The following is a 16,176-nucleotide window of genomic DNA, read 5'->3' as shown; positions in this document are numbered from 1 at the left end:
AAAAGTTAGCTAGGATTTAGAACACTGTCTATACTCATGAGGGAGTAATTAGGATGGTTCAGTACTCATGTAGTTATATCACTTAGCGGCTACACTAAAAAAAAAACCCTCCTCTTTGCTTTCTAAACTCCATGGGTGTAGGCCCTGCTTTTAACTTCTTCCCTTTATAAAGAATGGATTGCAGGCCTGCAAGACAGTTCAGTGTGTAAAAGCACTTACAGTGAAAGTTTGATGACCTAAGTTCATTTTCTGGAAACCCCACCCCATCCCCGTGGAAAAAGAGAACTAATTCCCCAGAGTGCTCCTCAGACTTCTCCATATGCACTGTGCTGGTTAGATTTTGTCAATTTGATAAAAATGAGGTCACCTGGGAAAAGAGAACCTCACTCATCTAAGGATTTGCCTCTATTGCATTGGCCCATAGACATGTTGTGGGGCATTTTCTTGATTAAAGACGGGTGTGGGAGGGCCCTGCCATTGTGGGCGGTGCGTCCCCTAGGCAGGTGGTCCCGGTTTACAAGACAGCAAGCTGAGCATGCCGTGGAGAGTAAGCCAGTAAGCAGCACTCCTGTATGGTCTTTGCTTCAGTTTCTGCCACCTCAAAACCCTGCCCTGCACTAATGGGCTGTAACTTGTAAGATGAAATAAACTCTTTCCTTTCCAAGTTGCTTTTGGTAAGTGTTTTATCATAGTAACAGAAGCAAAACAGAATATGTACAATGGTCCATGAGTGCCTGCCCACGGTCATACATCACACACACACACACACACACACACACACACACACACACACACACACCTCATAATAATAAATAAAATTTAGTTAGACAAGAAGGTGGGCCAGCAAGATGGCTCGGTGGATAAGGGTACTTGTCACCAAGCCTGACAACCTGACAGTGATCTCTGGGACCCATATAGTAGAAGGAAAGAATTGATTCTGCAAGTTGTCCTCTGATCTTCACACAAGTGCTGAGGTAATTGCACAGGTACACAACACACACACACACACACGCACGCACGCACGCACGCACATATGCATGCATGCATGCACGCACACATGCATAAATAAATAAATGTAATATAGTAAAAAAAATTTCATTCTCCCATCCCCAGCAGCCATCAGTTGCCGATAGCTACCCAGCTAGGAACACTACTTTGTGAGACCCTCCGTTATCTATGCCACAGTTCCTATCTGGCTTGACCGTGTGCAGGTGTTGGAAGTGCAGTCACAGTCCATGTGAGTTTCTATGTGTGGCAGCACTGTCCTGTCCAGAAAACCCATGCTCATACTGGCAGTGTTGGGAGCATAAAGGTCCTTACATGTTCAGATCACTAAGAACACCAGGAATGTTTGCAAGGCTGTCTTTTTAAAGAGAATGATATATAACCTGATTTTCCACCCATATAACTGGGAGTGGAGTTGATTAATAGCCTGGTTTTATCTGAATTGCCAGACCATCCCAACCTCCCACAACCGGGATTTGCAATACCTAATAGTCTAAGTGACCTTTGCATTATCTGTATGGCTAGAGGCTCCCCCAGGCTCCCCCAGCTAGGACCAGAGGGAGCTAATAGCCCAAATGACCTCTGTGCTATCTGTATGACTGAGACCAGACCAGACCCCTTCCTAGGCCCTTCAGCTAATACAGGTTCTATCTCTAGAACCCATCTTCTTGGAAGAAATGGAGTTACTTTGAATTGAGTTTCAATGCAATTATGCCTCCTTGTGCACAGAGGATTGTGTTACACCGGGAAAGTTTTTCCCCAAATTGTACTGTGTTTATTTAAATATGCTTGCAGTAAACTGCATGGGGTCAGTCAAACTCTAAAAGTTTGAACCAGCCCTAGCTAAGTCTTGCTGAGCCTGATTTCCTTCTTGCTTCTCTGGGATCATTGCTGGCCCCACGTGCCCCCAGAAACCCCCACACTGGTAGCACTAAGTGGAGTCACTGGATTAGAACACAAGAAGTTGGGAGGGTAAAGTGGGGGAGTATGGGAGGGGCTAGGGGGAATGGGGGCTGGACTTCACGAAAGCACAGTATATACATGTTTCACATTTTCAAACAATAAATCTTAAATGGAAAACATGTGTGAATTTTGTTATTTCCAAAATCTCTCCATTCCACGATTTTATTAAATAATCTTTCTGTACAGTGTTCACTTTTTAAAATCACTTATTATTGTACACATGAGTGCATGATAGGTATTGTGGGGGAGTTCCTATGGCACATGCATGGAGGTCAGAGAATAACTGTGGGGTCAGTTCAGTTTTTCAGACGAGGTCAGACATTGTCAATGCTCCAGCCCAAAGCATAGTTTTAACCCTTGCTGACAGCATCACCTGGGACAAAGCCACACCCCTCTGGGGAGATGGGAAAGCTCGCCTAGGAGGTTATGTTATCCTTGGAGCCAAGAGAGGGGACAGTTTTAGGATGAGATTGAGTTTTCAGACAGTCCAGTAAGGTCCTGGAGAAAGGTGAGGGGAAATGATGGTGCCATGGATTGTTCCATTGGTCACGATGAATGGAGGGAGGTTTCAGAGAATAATGAGGCAGAAACCAAACTAAAGGGACTTTTACTTTGGATTCTGTTTATAGCAGAGGCATTCAGACAAGAGTGATTTTGTCAGTATGAAACATTTATTTACAGCCATCGTTATGAACAAATCACTAGCAATTTCCTTCTTCCTTTTCTTCTCCAATCTTCTTTCTTTTTTTATACATTCTACTTAACCCTTTTCATTTTCAACTGTAGTCCTTGTCTGTCTCAAACAGAGACATATAGTTTCACATGGTGGCCCACTCCTGTAATCCCAACACTCTGGTGTTAGAAGCAAGAGGATTGGAAGTTCAGGGTCATCTCAGCTACACAATGAGTTCAAGGCTAGCCTAGGCTACATGCAACCTTGTCTAAAACAAACAAAAACCTACACACACACACACACACACACACACACACACACACACACACAAAGAGGGGAAATAGGCTCAAAAGAACATGAAGGAGAGGGACTGACGAGAAGAAACTGCTCTCCCAGTCTTTTGGCCTTCGATTTCCTCGGCCAGAGGACCTCACACAATTGTCCCTTTTCTAGTCCTGATTCTTGAGCTCATCAAAGGGGAGGAAAGACACGGATTCTTCCATCTTCTCAGCCTCATACGTCCCAGTTTCCACCATGGACACTAGTCTGTCTCCTTGGCCTCTGTCTTTCTCCTCCCTCCCCCCATGAATACTCCCATCTCACCCCGGCCTCAGGTCCCCAGGTGCGCAGTCCAAATCCTGATGGGAGCGTCTCCTTCTTGGTGTTCTTGTTTGTTTTGTTGGTTTGTTTGTTTTTTTTTTTTTTTTTGCTCTCTTAAAATGACCTCAAGTCCTCCTGCTCCCAACCCTCAAAAGCCAGGGTTCCCAGTGTGCACCGCCATGTCTAGACCTAACGGGGATGTCCGTCTCACGTGGGAACCAAAAGACTCTACAGGCAGCCTCTGGAGCCAGATGGACCTACAAACCTACCCTAGAAAGAATGTTGTTAGGAGGATGTAGGTCTCCTGAGACGGGAGAGTAAAACAGGAACGTGTCAGCAAAGGGAGGACTGTTTAACTCATTCCACACATTCCTCCATCAGTTTTCCAGTTGCCCCAGGGTCCTTTCCTGGTCCCTATGTTTTGACCGCTGAAGTTTGGTTTCTGTAGCTTTGATTTATTTTTGATGCCAGGGATTATTGAACCAGAACCTTACCTATGCTAAGGAGGCCCTCCGTCAATGAGCTCCGGCTTTAGCTCCCAACTAACCATCAATCCTTGTGGAGTTCTTCCTGCCTGCCTGTCTTCCCGGGGTATTCATTTGCCAGCCCTTCTCCCAAGACCCATTTCCCATGAGTTCCAGAACTGTCAAGATAAGACATTGTATGAGCTGCAAGGTCCAGGGTGGAGTAAAATACTGATAAGAATCAAGCATTCCCGTCTGCACTACATAACGAGTCTGCCTCAAAGCACAACATGCGGGCTAGAGAGATGGCTCAGCGGTTAAGAGCACTTGCTGCTGTTCTAGAGGACCCAGGGGTCGGTTTCAAGGACTCAAACGGTTGCTCACAGCCAACTGTAACTCCAGTTCCACAGAATCTGCTGCCCTCTTCTGGCCTCTGCAGTCACCAGGTAAACACTTGGTTCACGTTATACACGCAAGCAAAATACCCATACATATAAAATAAATAAATACTAAACAATTTAAATACAAAACAAGCAAACAAAAAGGAACAAAGCCTTCTTTTAGGGTTAGGGATGTAGTTAAGCTGGTTTGGTACCTACTCAGCATGCAAGAAGTCCTGAGTTTGATCTCTAACACAAATCAGGTATGGTAATATATGCCTGTGAACCCAATTCTTTCAAGATGGAGGCAGGAGGATTAAGAGCTCAAAGTCATTCTTGATGACATAGGGAGTTGTAAGTCAGCCTGGGATACACAAGACCCTGTCAATCATCATCATCATCACCATCATCACCATCATCATCATCACCATCACCACCATCATCATTATCAGACCTCTCAATTAAGGAGGGCTAGTGCATGCAGGAGGCAGGACTTCGAGGCCAGCTTAGGCTATACATCAAGCTCAAGGCCAGCCAGAGCTACAATAACAAGAACCTCCCTAATGATATATTTTTTTGATGCTTTTTAAAAGTAAGCAAGCAAGCACAACTCTTTTATCCTCTCGTAATTCCTGTCCTTTTGTCACGGTTTTCTCATCCCTTCCTCCCCCATGCGCTGCTGACTCTCAGTCACCCAGCAGGTTTGTTTTGGTGCTGGGTAGGAACCAAAGCTATGTGCCGCACGCTGGGCAACGTCAGGATGCAGGCAGGCATCTCAGCCCGAGGCTTCGGCAGAGTTCCCAGGCAGAGCCAGCGGTCCAGACCGGGGCAGTAGGCGTGGACGAGGTGGGAAATGGCGTAAGTACGGTGGCTATAGCCCCCCAGCACCAGTAACTCCCCCTGCAGCACAGCACCTGCAGCCCCCACGTGGGGGGAGGGCAGGGGGGCCAGGTGGGTCCAGCTATCGGTCTTTGGCTCATAGACTTCAAAGCTCAGTAGGTCCCCGGTGTCGCCTACCCCACCTGCCACATACAACCTCCCACCCAGAGCAGCCATCACATGACCAGCCCGAGCTGCTCCCATTGGGCTCAAAAGTGTCCCAGGCTGCTCAAGTTTGGGATCATAGAGCATCAGTGAGTCCAAGCACTGGCCGGTCCCGCTACAGCCACCGCTTACATACAATCGGCCCTCGAGGACAGCAGCTGCATGGGCAAAGCGTGGTCCTGGGAGAGCAGGTGCCGGCCTACGGGAGAGCAGAGCATCAGGTCAGGCAGCCAGAGTGCCCAACTCTACCTCGCTTTATTTCGAGGTAGGTCTTGCTATCCCGCCTAGGCTCCCGCCTCTGCGTCTGAGTGCCAGGATCACAGATGTGTGCCCCTACGCCCGGCTTCACACTCCCCGGATGTCCATTTGGCAGCTTACCTCCAGACATTGAGTTCAGGGTTATAGACCTCGACGGAATTAAGGGCAACACCATCGTCCCGTCCACCCAGGGCATAAAGTTCTCCGTCGAACGCCACCAGAGGGAAGAAGCTCCGAGCCTGGCCCAAAGGTGCCATTTCCTCCCAGTCTTCTTGACTGGAGCTCCACCTGGACAAGATACAAAAGGGGTGACCCTCAGAGCCTACGGCTGGCTGGATTAGCATTTTCTCTTTGCTCGCCCGCATGGATGATACCTGAGAGTTGAAGCCAGAGTGTTGGCATGGCTGTAGAAATCCTGTCCCCCACACACATAGAGTTCACTTCCTGTTAGGCTGGCAGCTCCATGCCGAAAGCGCCCCGGGGCAGGCAGGGCAGGCAGCCGGCACCATTCCACAGATCTTACCAGACCCATGCCACAGTGGAAAGCCCGGGCCCACCACACTTTGCGAGATGGCTGTCTTCGGTCCATGTTCGGTCTGAGCCCATCCCCACCGATCACCACCAGCGCTTGGTCAGGCTGCCTCCACCTCTCTTGTCCTGGAATTTCGGCTTCCACCATCAGCTGGTACAGCAGGTCCGAGGACAGAGGTGGAGGGAGCCCAGCTGCCCGCACCTTCCTCAGCTCTCTGGTAGACATGCGGCCAAAGCGGACACATCGCAGCAGGGCCTTGGCCTCCGACTCCTGGGTTTCGGGGTTGGCAGCCAGCCAACGCCGCACAGCCGTGAAAGCCTCGAACTCTTCTTGTACGTGGAGCTCATCACTATCCAAGAGCTCAGCCAGGCAGGTAGCCGGCAGCGACGGGAAAGCAGGGCACAAGGCCACAGCGGGCAGATGACTGAGGAGGTAACGATGGGCCTTCCCCCAGACTTTCTCCAGTCCAGGGGCTTCAACCATAGGAAACAGAGCCAGGCAAAGGGCAGGGCAGAGGCTTTGAGCCAAGGCTCTCTGACACAAATCCAGGCAGGAGGAGCTCTGGTACTGCAGCGCAGCCTGGGCGACTCTTAGCAGTCCTGGCCATCTTTCTCGTACAACTCCAGAGTAGGCAAAGGAAACGAGGAATCTCAGGTCTTGGGAAGAGATGGTATGCAGACACACCTTTGTGCCCTGGGACTCCCTCATCCCACTCAGAAGCATGGCCCCAAAGAACTCGCTGCCACAGGCCAGGGCTACTCGGTGCACTGCAGTGGAGGCAAAGGAAACCCAATCTGTTGTTGCAAGGCAGCTAACTTGTAAGCCCCACTTTGACCAATCACCCAAGGGCACAGGCCAAGCCATGGTATGGTGTACACTGGAATAGCGTGGAATGCTTTCAGCTTTCATTCTGGGGACTAGTCCAGCGAGGAACACCTGTCCAGCATGTGCAAAGCCTGGATTCCTCCTTCCCCAGTGCTCAATGGATAAATAAACAAGCAAACTGGAGCTTTCAGACCCCTCCCTGCACCTCCCTGGGTTATGATCCCAAGGTCTACATAGTAACTTGGTGGGGGAGGGAGTCGTTGCTTTAATATCTTTCTTTCTCTTTCTTTCTGGAGACAGGGTCTCATTATGTAGTCTTGGCTGGCCTAGAACTTACTGTAGAGACCTGACATGTGCTACTGTACCCAACCTTTATTTTAAAAATTTCAATAACCCTGTATTATTCTCATGTTAGTGTCTGGAGGACACTTTAGTGTTTTAGGCCCATGTCAGCTAGAAAAAAGTCTTGCTTGTTTGTTTTAGTTTTTCCAGTCAAGGGTTTCCTCTATAGTGCCCTGGCTGTCCTGGAACTTGCCCTGTAGACCAGCTTGGTCTTAAAGTCTTAAACTCACAGAGAGCCTCCAGCTTCTGCCTCCCAAGGGCTGGGATTAAAGGTGTGTAGCATTACCGCAAGAAAAAAACAGTCTTAATGAATCCAGTTGAGAAAATCCTATACACAACACTTGTTAATAGGATACAAAATAAGCTGAACAGAGCAGTGAACTCAGAAAGGTATCACTGCACTGTGAACAAAATAAGGAGTTTCCATTTATAGCTGCAAGAGTTACAGCCATCAGCCATCCAATCAAAATAGCTATACCCATGTCAGGCGTGATGGTATGCTTGCTACTGGTGCAGAAGACCCAGGTTTGGTTTCCAGCACCCGCCCAGAAGCTCACAGTCACCTATAAGTCCAGTTCTAGGGGACCGGACACTCTCTTCTGGCCTCTGAAGGCACCAGGCACACACATGGCGCATGACAAACATAGATGCAGGAATTCACAAACACACAAAACATATAAGCCTTTAAGAAAAGAAAGAAATCAACAGGCAAGATGGCTCAGTTCCTAAAGGGACTTGTCATCAAGACCAATGACCTGAGTTCTGACCTTGGGACCCACATGGAAGGAGAGGGCTCCTTTCTCTAAGCTGCCCTCTGACTCCACAAACACTCTAGTACTGAAATGTCCTGCTGTTTATATTCACACACACTTTCAGATACATGAATAATTAAATGCGATGTTTTCTGAGTATAGAAGAGTGTTGTTGTTTGTTTGTTTTTAAAAAGAATGGACTTTGTGTTGAAGGCTTTGTAACCCCAGTGACATGGGGGCAAGAGGATCACGAGTTCAAAGCCCGCCTGGGCTGAAGAATGCATTCAAGATCAACCTGGGTAACTTGCTGAGACTCTTTATCAAAATGAAAAACAAAACAGAAAGCAAAAGCTCAAATACCCCTTCTACAGATTTGTTTTTAGTATTCCAAGTGTGTCTATGTATGGGTAGGTGCATGGGAGCATGGGTTCTCTCGGAGGCCAGACAGTTGTGGTCTGCCCAATTGAGAATGCTTGGAACCGAACTTGGGTCCTCTGGAAGACTAAGAAGAGCTTTTAACCCCGAGTCACTTCTCTAGCCCCCTCCTTTGTTTTAAAATGCATAGCCCTCAGTAAAATGCCAAGCAGAAATACATAGACATAGCAGCGTATTAATTGCTAAGCCAGTGTGATAAATGCTTGAGTGTTCATTCTTCTTTGCGTCTGAAGTATTTCATGAGAGAAAGAGGAACACTGCTAGAAACTGCCTCAGGAAGTCTTAGTCAGGCCTCTGCATCCCTGAGAATCTTATGAATTTCATTCTGTTTTGACCAGCGGCAGAATGTGTGCCTTTCAGAGGACAACTGTCAATAACAATGTTTTTAGCGTCTCTTTAAGCAGTAGGTAGTGGCTTGGTGTGTCCCAAACATAATAAATATCAGTTACAGCTTCCTAGTCTATGTGGTCTGAGGAAAATCTGCATTCTGAGAAATGAGCTAAATCAGCTCAGTTTCCATATCACCAACCAACATGTGTCTCTGAGACTCAATTGTGAGAAGCCCACAGCCTCTTGGAATCTCCCTCTTACTCATTGCTGTACTCTAAGATTTAAAGTGATGAGTCCCCATATGATTTTATGAATATGTGGGAACCCCAAACCTTCATGGGAATGTTACAATTACGACACTGTAAATCATCACTCTCCAGCTAATGCCATGAGGCAGAAAGCCTTTAATGATAGCTTTTCTTCTAGAGTACCCGCCCCCCCTAAGAACTTAATGGTGTGACTGGGCATGGCTTGGAGTCAGCCTAGGCTGGCCTTGAAGTCATGTCAATCATCCTTTGGTATCATCTACAGGTATCTGTCCCAAGGCCATACTAGCCTTGTTTTTTCTTTCCTTTTTCATTCTGGTTTGTGAGATAGGCCCACACCAGCCTAGAGCTCGCCGTGTAGCCCAGGTTGGCCCTAACCTCTGGGCAGTACTCTTGTTCAGTCTCACTAGTGCTGGAATCACAGGCATGAGCCCCCCAACCTGGCTTGGTTTCTTCACTGCTGAAGTGTGAGTCCCGAACTAGGTATCTCTAAACAAGCCTATTGCAACTTTAAACTTCGTCGTGTCGCATGCAGACGACATGTTCCAGGTCAGACACATAGCGGAATAACTGAGTAACAGGTACTGCACGGTACAGAGCAGTGGTTCTCAACCTGTGGGTCGCGACCCCGCGGAGGTCAAATGACTTTTTCAAAGGGGTAGCCTAAAACCATCCAAAAACACATTATGATTTATAACGCTAGCAAATTTTTGTTTGTTTGTTTTTTTATTTTTTGAGACAGGATTTCTCTATGTTTCCCTAGCTATCCTGGAACTCACTCTGTAGACCAGGCTGGCCTCAAACTCAGCGATTCAGCTGCCTCTGCCTCTCGAGGGCTGGGATCAAAAGCAGGGGTGGTCACCACCGCCCAGCAACTGTAGAAAGATCACAGTTATGAGGTAGCAACGAAAATAACTGCATGGTTGTGGATCACCGCAGCACGAGGAACTATATTAAAGGGCCGCTGCATTGAAGTTGAGAACCGCTGGTCTGGACTCTGTGGCCAGAGTCAACACACCTACCGACCGCCTCTTCTGTGTGTCAAGGGCCTGCGGTTAATCTGAGCCAGTTACTTTCTGCTTGTTTGACTGCCATGGACTGTACTGGAAGCCCCAGCCAGATGGCTGGAGATCTAGCTACTGGGCAGGGGTGGGGGGAAAGCGCATGAACTTTCCTTTCAAATCTGTCCGGGCGTCTAGGAAAACAATGCAACTGCGCATGTGCATCTCTTGGTGGCGCTGGAAAGGCACCAAAAAAAAAAAAAAAAAGAGACGTTCTTGCCGGAGAAATGATCCGAACTCCGGCACAGCACTGGGGGTGTGGTCCAGAGGTAAAAGGGAAGTGAGGACTTAGGTTCCATCCTTTGCCTCGCAAAACAAGCAGAACCCCGCGACATGCATTCTTAGCAGTTGCCCCTAGGCCCTCACCGCGCAGGCGGTAGCCCTCGGCTTCCAGCTCCAGGTCGCACCCGATGCCCTCTCGATACAGGCGCTCAATGCTGCGCAGGTTCTCCCGCAGCTCCTCTGCCCGGCTGAGCTTCTCTTCGTCTCCCCCGGCCTTGCCGAGCCCCTCCGGCCGCAGCCGGACCGCGTTCTTCACCCGGGGCGCTCCCAGCGCCTCCGCAGCAGCCAGCACTTCGCCCTGCGAGGCGGGGCCCCCCAGCACCCCCTCGTACGCAAAGGTCATTGCAGCCTCCCAGCCCCTCCGGGTCACGTCGAGGCAGAGGCGAGGCTGCTGACCTCCGCCGCCGCTCAGCCTGCCCTGGAAGAGGCTGCTGATTGCAGCGAGGATCACCCGATGCACCCCGTATACCTGGCCCCCTACTGACACCTCCTCGTCCAGCAGCAGCTTCTGCTCCCGCAGCCTCTGGGCTTCAGCGAAGAACTGCCCGGGGTGCTCCAAGCTGCACAGCACCTCAGGCTCCGCAGAGTCGTCGCTGTCATCCTGTTTCTTCCCCTTCTCCAGGGACGACGTTGGAAAGGGAAGGTTTCCTGAAACCAAGGGGCTGGAGTCAGGCTCTGCCAGAGAAAGGGAAAGTAAGCCGGGATCCTCGTCGGGGGGGGGAGAGACCAGAGGTTTCCCCCCCCTCCAACTGTCTTCAGTTCACCGGGCTGTCAGCCCCTCACTCCACCCCAAGGGGACAACAACTTTGGAATAGTGAACTAGACAGGAACTAGCGATAGGATTCTCCAAGAATAAAACGGCAAACACCTGTAGCCATCTAGGCCAGGGTCAAGCCCTCCTTTCCACTTGCTCTCTTTTAGTCCCCGGCGGGAGACAGCAGACCTGTGCTTGCCTTCACTTGAATACCCCCTCTGCTTAGCGCCGCTGTGTACAGCTCCCAGCAGCGGTCCCACTTGGCTAATTATAGCCAGCCCGAAGACTAAACTCCGATCTCCCAGTGCTGGAAGCTGACACCCAATCCACTGGCCGAGTCCCGGGATGACTTCCCCCTTCCCTTCCACCTGTAGGTCATAAGAGGGTGCTGAGTGGGGGAAATTGCAAGGCAAAGAGAATGCAGACTTTAGGTGGAGTGAGCCAGTGCAACACATGATGCTTGGCTTACCTTCCTCCACCATAGCTGTGGGATTTGTATAATAATAATAACAACAACAATAATAATAATAACAATAATAATAAATTCTTTAACCTCTTCCTGACTGCTCCAGTGGGTGGATGTAATTGCTGTACCTCCATAACCCCTGGAGGGTTAAATAAAAACCTCCATAGCAGCCTAACACTTTACATATCAGTGAAAACCAAACTGAAGGTTCAAATAAAAGTTGTATAATTTTTTTTTTTTTGGTTTTTCGAGACAGGGTTTCTCTGTAGCTTTGGAGGCTGTCCTGGAACTCACTTTGTAGACCAGGCTGGCCTCGAACTCACAGAGATCCGCCTGCCTCTGCCTCCCGAGTGCTGGGATTAAAGGCGTGTGCCACCAACGCCCGGCAAAAGTTGTATAATTTAAAAAACTTGTAGAGTGTAGTCTTCCTTGCTAGTCTCCTGGGCCCTGCTGCGCTGTCTGAACCCCCAAATGACACATAGGACGCTATGTTAATTATAAGCTGTTGGCCGTTTGCTTGGTTTCTTAGTGGCTAGCTCTGACTTATTTATATAACCCGTAATTGTTAATCTAAGTATTTCTCTTACCGGAGAAAAGGGTCCAGACTTGTTATTCCTCTGGCGGCTACATCGTGTCTGACTCTGCCTCTCTTTCCCAGAATCCTCCTTGACCAACAGTGCTTTATTCAACAACCAATAAGATTTACAGAATTACATCTTCCATCAAAAACTGGTTTTAATAGATAATGTATGTAGCCTCCACTTCCCTGGAGTCCTAATCCTCCTGTGGAAGGGATTGCAGGCGCGTGCCACCAGCACAGTCAGAAAGCTGAGTTCTAAGGGCTCTGGTCCTTCCCCATCCCCTGGGTGATGCTCTAAGAGAACTCTAGCGCATCGGTTACGATTTCCTCTAGTTTCTGCAGAGAGAGGAGTGACGGGTGTGCCTCTGACCCAGAGGGGAACAGAGAAGGGAGGCTGCAGGCCCAGATGGACCAAGGATTCTCAAGGATGGCTTCAGTAGACTCCACTGATGACAACTCTGAATTCTCTCCAGCTGGCCTTTGCCCCCAAGTCACACAGCCCAGCACTCAGAATGGCCTCCTAAGCACCAAGAGATGTTTTCCTCACACTCCACTTTGGGACTGAAGTCTGTCTTAGGAAGGACAGGGTCCTAGAGCCTGGGTTACAGGAGCCTGTCAACTTTCCCATGACTGTCATCAAATGCTGGTGACTACAATCCAGCTAGATCTTTGGTCTGAACTATGCATAAATACACTAATCAAGAAGCCCAAATTCTCTACATGATTTTCCAAATAGCTTTCCCTAAACCTGAATGGTTCCTGGAAGTTTAAGGCTCTAAAATAAATAATTTCATGTGGTCATTTCAAAGAATTTTAAGGCCTGGGAAGTTTCATTGCTCTGAGTGTGTTATTCTAGTAATTTTAACACTAGTAACCAGAGAGTTTCCATTATTACCTCAAACCTAGAGGAAATAGAGGCAGAGAACACTCAAAGAGCTTGCCAAGTGTTCTGTATGATCTGAACAAGGAATGACCTGTAATAGCCACGCTTTTGGTTTTCTTTTTTCATGAATGAGTTTATTAAATACATAGTAATTAAAAGAATAAATAGCAAGTAGTTGTAGCAGCCTTTTTGTTTGGGTCACAAAAAATAGCACAGAGACTTCTTTTTTTTTTTTTTTTTTTTTTTTTTTTGGTTTTTCGAGACAGGGTTTCTCTGTGGCTTTGGAGGCTGTCCTGGAACTAGCTCTTGTAGACCAGGCTGGCCTCGAACTCACAGAGATCCACCTGCCTCTGCCTCCCAAGTGCTGGGATTAAAGGCGTGCGCCACCAACGCCCGGCCCAGAGACTTCTTATTAATTATGAAAGCTTGGCCTATAGCTTAGGCTTGTCCCACTAGCACTGATAAATTAACCCATTTCTATTCATCTATTGTTGCCATGTGGCTCATGGCTTTTTACCACTCTTCCTGCATGCCCTGCTCCCTCTATGCCTGGCTGGCAACTCCCTATCCTTCCTCCCAGACAGAGCTCTCTCTGTCCGGAAGTCCCACCTATACCCCCCCTGCTTAGCTATTGGCCATTTAGCTTTTTATTAAACCAATCACAAACGTATCTTTACACAGTGCAATCAAACACCTCGAGACAGCAAAACACTATCAAATTGGCCACCTATACTCATCCAGCAGAAATCAGCTAGAGATGTCCCACCGAGGGAGCCAGCTGGGGTTCAAGCAGATGGAGGGTCATGGTGCAGCAGAATGTCCTCTTGGGTGAAGCTGCCAAGTAAAAGAACAAACAACAGACAGAGAATGTCATCGAATAAGTCCTATTGGAGAAACCGAGGCAGTCAGCCAGTGTTCTCGATTGAGAACTATCTTCCCACAGATGAGCTTCCTATGGCCGAGGTGCAGGCTTCCATTTCCACCGATGGAACTTTCTTATTAAGGAAGACACAACAATCACTCTTGTGGGAAATGACTTACCCTAGCTGTTCTCAGTACCACAATGTTTTTTTAATACTCTTAGATACTTGTCATTCTTTCTTCCTGTCAAAGGCAAGAGAGGCCAGCTATACCTAGGTAGAGCTGGGGTTGCTTTGAAATGGGGGTGGGCTCCAACCCCGTTTCCAGTCTCAGCTTCTCAGTGACATCAAACAGTGTGGGGGTGTGAATGAGAATGGCCCCCATGAGCTCATATATTTGGTCCCCAGTCGATGGAACTGATTAAGAAGGATTGGGAGGCATGGCCTTGTTGGAGAAGGTTTGCCACTGGGGGTGGGCTTTGAGGTTTCAAAAGCCCTTGCCATCTCCAGTTAGCTTTTCTTCTGCCTTGTGGGCATTGCCTTAGCATGTGCGTTCTTGGCTACCGCTACAGTGCCGTGCCTGCCTGCTGTCTCTCTCCCTACCAGGATGGTCATGGACTATACTGATACTCTGAAATTATGATCAAGCTCCCAGTGGCAATGCTTTCGCCTGCTGTCGCTCTCCCTACCAGGATGGTCATGGACTATACTGACACTCTGAAATTATGACCAATGCTTTCCTGTATAAGTTGCCTTGGTTGTGGTGCCTCTTCACAGCAATGGAAAAGCAAGACAAACAGTGTCTGACAGTTTTCCAACACAATGTGCATTAACTCAAGGGTCTCACAGAGGCATGAGGGCAAATCCAGCCCAGGCCAGCTGGACAGATTGTCCCTTTAAGGTCTGGATGTATTGCTTCTCTGATCCTTTGTGTGTATGAACATGATCGCCAGGTAAGTGTGAAAGGCCTCATCAAGAAAACACTTCCCTGCTCCACAACGCAAACGAGACAGAGAGCTGATGTGACAGAGAGCTGATGTGACAGAGAGCTGATGTGACCCGCCATGCCTTTGGCTCTTTCGTTTCCTCCTCTACAACAGATTTTCCCAATCCGTCGCCGTGATTAGAGTCACAGATTGTGTGTTGAAGACTGGCAAGAGCCCAGTGTGAGGAGTCTCTGGGATGTGCCTGATTTTAAAATCACAGCACAAGCATTTCATTTCGAACTGGCTGGTACACAGGAAATACAGCAAACAGAAGCCAGCCAATTTCCAGAGAAACAGAAAACTTGAATATTACGTATGGGCCAGAGCCATTTGTCCCTTACACTTAATGGCATCCCTTTCTGAAGTCTGAGTATTCAGCAATGACATGCCATTCTAGAACCTCCATCCTTAAAGGACACACTCCACAAAGGACAGCCAGGACAGGCCTCAGACATTCACCACAGGGGGCCATGGTCCACCCCCACCTAACTCTGCTGTTGTTACAATGTTGCATATCATTTTTCTATTTATTTATATTTATTTTGGTTTTCTCTGTGTAGCTTTGGAACCTGTTTTAGAACTAGCTCTTGTAGACCAGGCTGGTCTCGAACTCATGGAGATCCGCCTGCCTCTGCCTCCCGAGTGCTAAGATTAAAGGCGTGCACCACCACCACTGGGCTAAGGTTGCACATCTCAGTTCAGGACAGCGGGCAAGAACATGGTGCCAACCTCACTACTTGATATCACATGACCTTACTATGCTGTAAGAGTGTTATCTGTTAACCTGATAGAATCTATAGTCACCTAGGAGATACGCCTCAGGCACCCTCATGAGGGATATGCAGGTTGAGGCAAGCCTCTGACAATGGCTGTGGTTATGTGAATTGACGTGAGAAAACCGATCATAGCTGTGGGTGGGACCATTCCCTAGGTGGGGATGCTTGACTGTATACAGTGCAGATAGAACACTCTGGAACTAGAAGTCGTCCTTGTCTGCTTCCTGACGGTGGGTGTCATGTGACCAGCCACTTCAAGCTCCTACTGCCTTGACTCCCCTGCCATGACGGACTGTACCCTGGAACAGTGAAACAAAATAAACCCTTTGTCTCTTGGATTGCTTTTTGTTGGGGAGTTTTCCACAGCACAGGAGAATGACCCGAGACCCATGACTTAACACCACTTGACCTTAACATGCTACTATCTTTCCCTGCTTTTGGTGTCATAATAAGCATTGGTGGGAGCAATTACTACGTGCCAGAGGTCATGAGATATTTTATAGCTGTATCATTTCACCTCCCAGCAGCCCCATGGGAGAAGTATTGCTCTGATGTGCATTTTACAGGCAGGGAGCTCTCAGTGCACACAGCTGCAGAGCCAAAGAGTGAGGGTCCAAATCCAGGGAGCTCTCAGTGCACACAGCTGCAGAGCCAAAGAG

At 48.4% G+C, this 16,176-nt stretch overlaps 1 protein-coding gene and 1 long non-coding RNA gene across 2 annotated transcripts; one reads left to right on the top strand and one right to left on the bottom strand.

Moving 5' to 3' along the window:
- Positions 1-2,620: 2,620 nt before the first annotated feature.
- Positions 2,621-11,269, bottom strand: Klhl33 (kelch like family member 33). The gene is made up of 5 exons (XM_005087478.4): positions 11,081-11,269; positions 10,297-10,860; positions 5,762-6,686; positions 5,508-5,675; positions 2,621-5,328 (listed from the first exon to the last, which is right to left on the bottom strand). The coding sequence occupies exons 1-5, from the start codon at positions 11,088-11,090 to the stop codon at positions 4,776-4,778; spliced, it is 2,220 nt and encodes a 739-aa protein (XP_005087535.3). The 5' UTR covers positions 11,091-11,269; the 3' UTR covers positions 2,621-4,775.
- LOC121136105 lies at positions 10,768-12,813 on the top strand. The gene is made up of 2 exons (XR_005873228.1): positions 10,768-10,905; positions 12,346-12,813. It is a non-coding gene; the product is annotated as an uncharacterized LOC121136105 (long non-coding RNA).
- The last annotated feature ends 3,363 nt before the right edge of the window (positions 12,814-16,176 follow it).

The sequence above is a fragment of the Mesocricetus auratus genome, unplaced genomic scaffold (assembly GCF_017639785.1).
Source record: "Mesocricetus auratus isolate SY011 unplaced genomic scaffold, BCM_Maur_2.0 Super-Scaffold_100048, whole genome shotgun sequence".
NCBI lineage: Eukaryota > Metazoa > Chordata > Mammalia > Rodentia > Cricetidae > Mesocricetus > Mesocricetus auratus.
The sequence above is the reverse complement of the archived record's forward strand: the minus strand, read 5'-3'. Positions and strand labels throughout refer to the sequence as shown.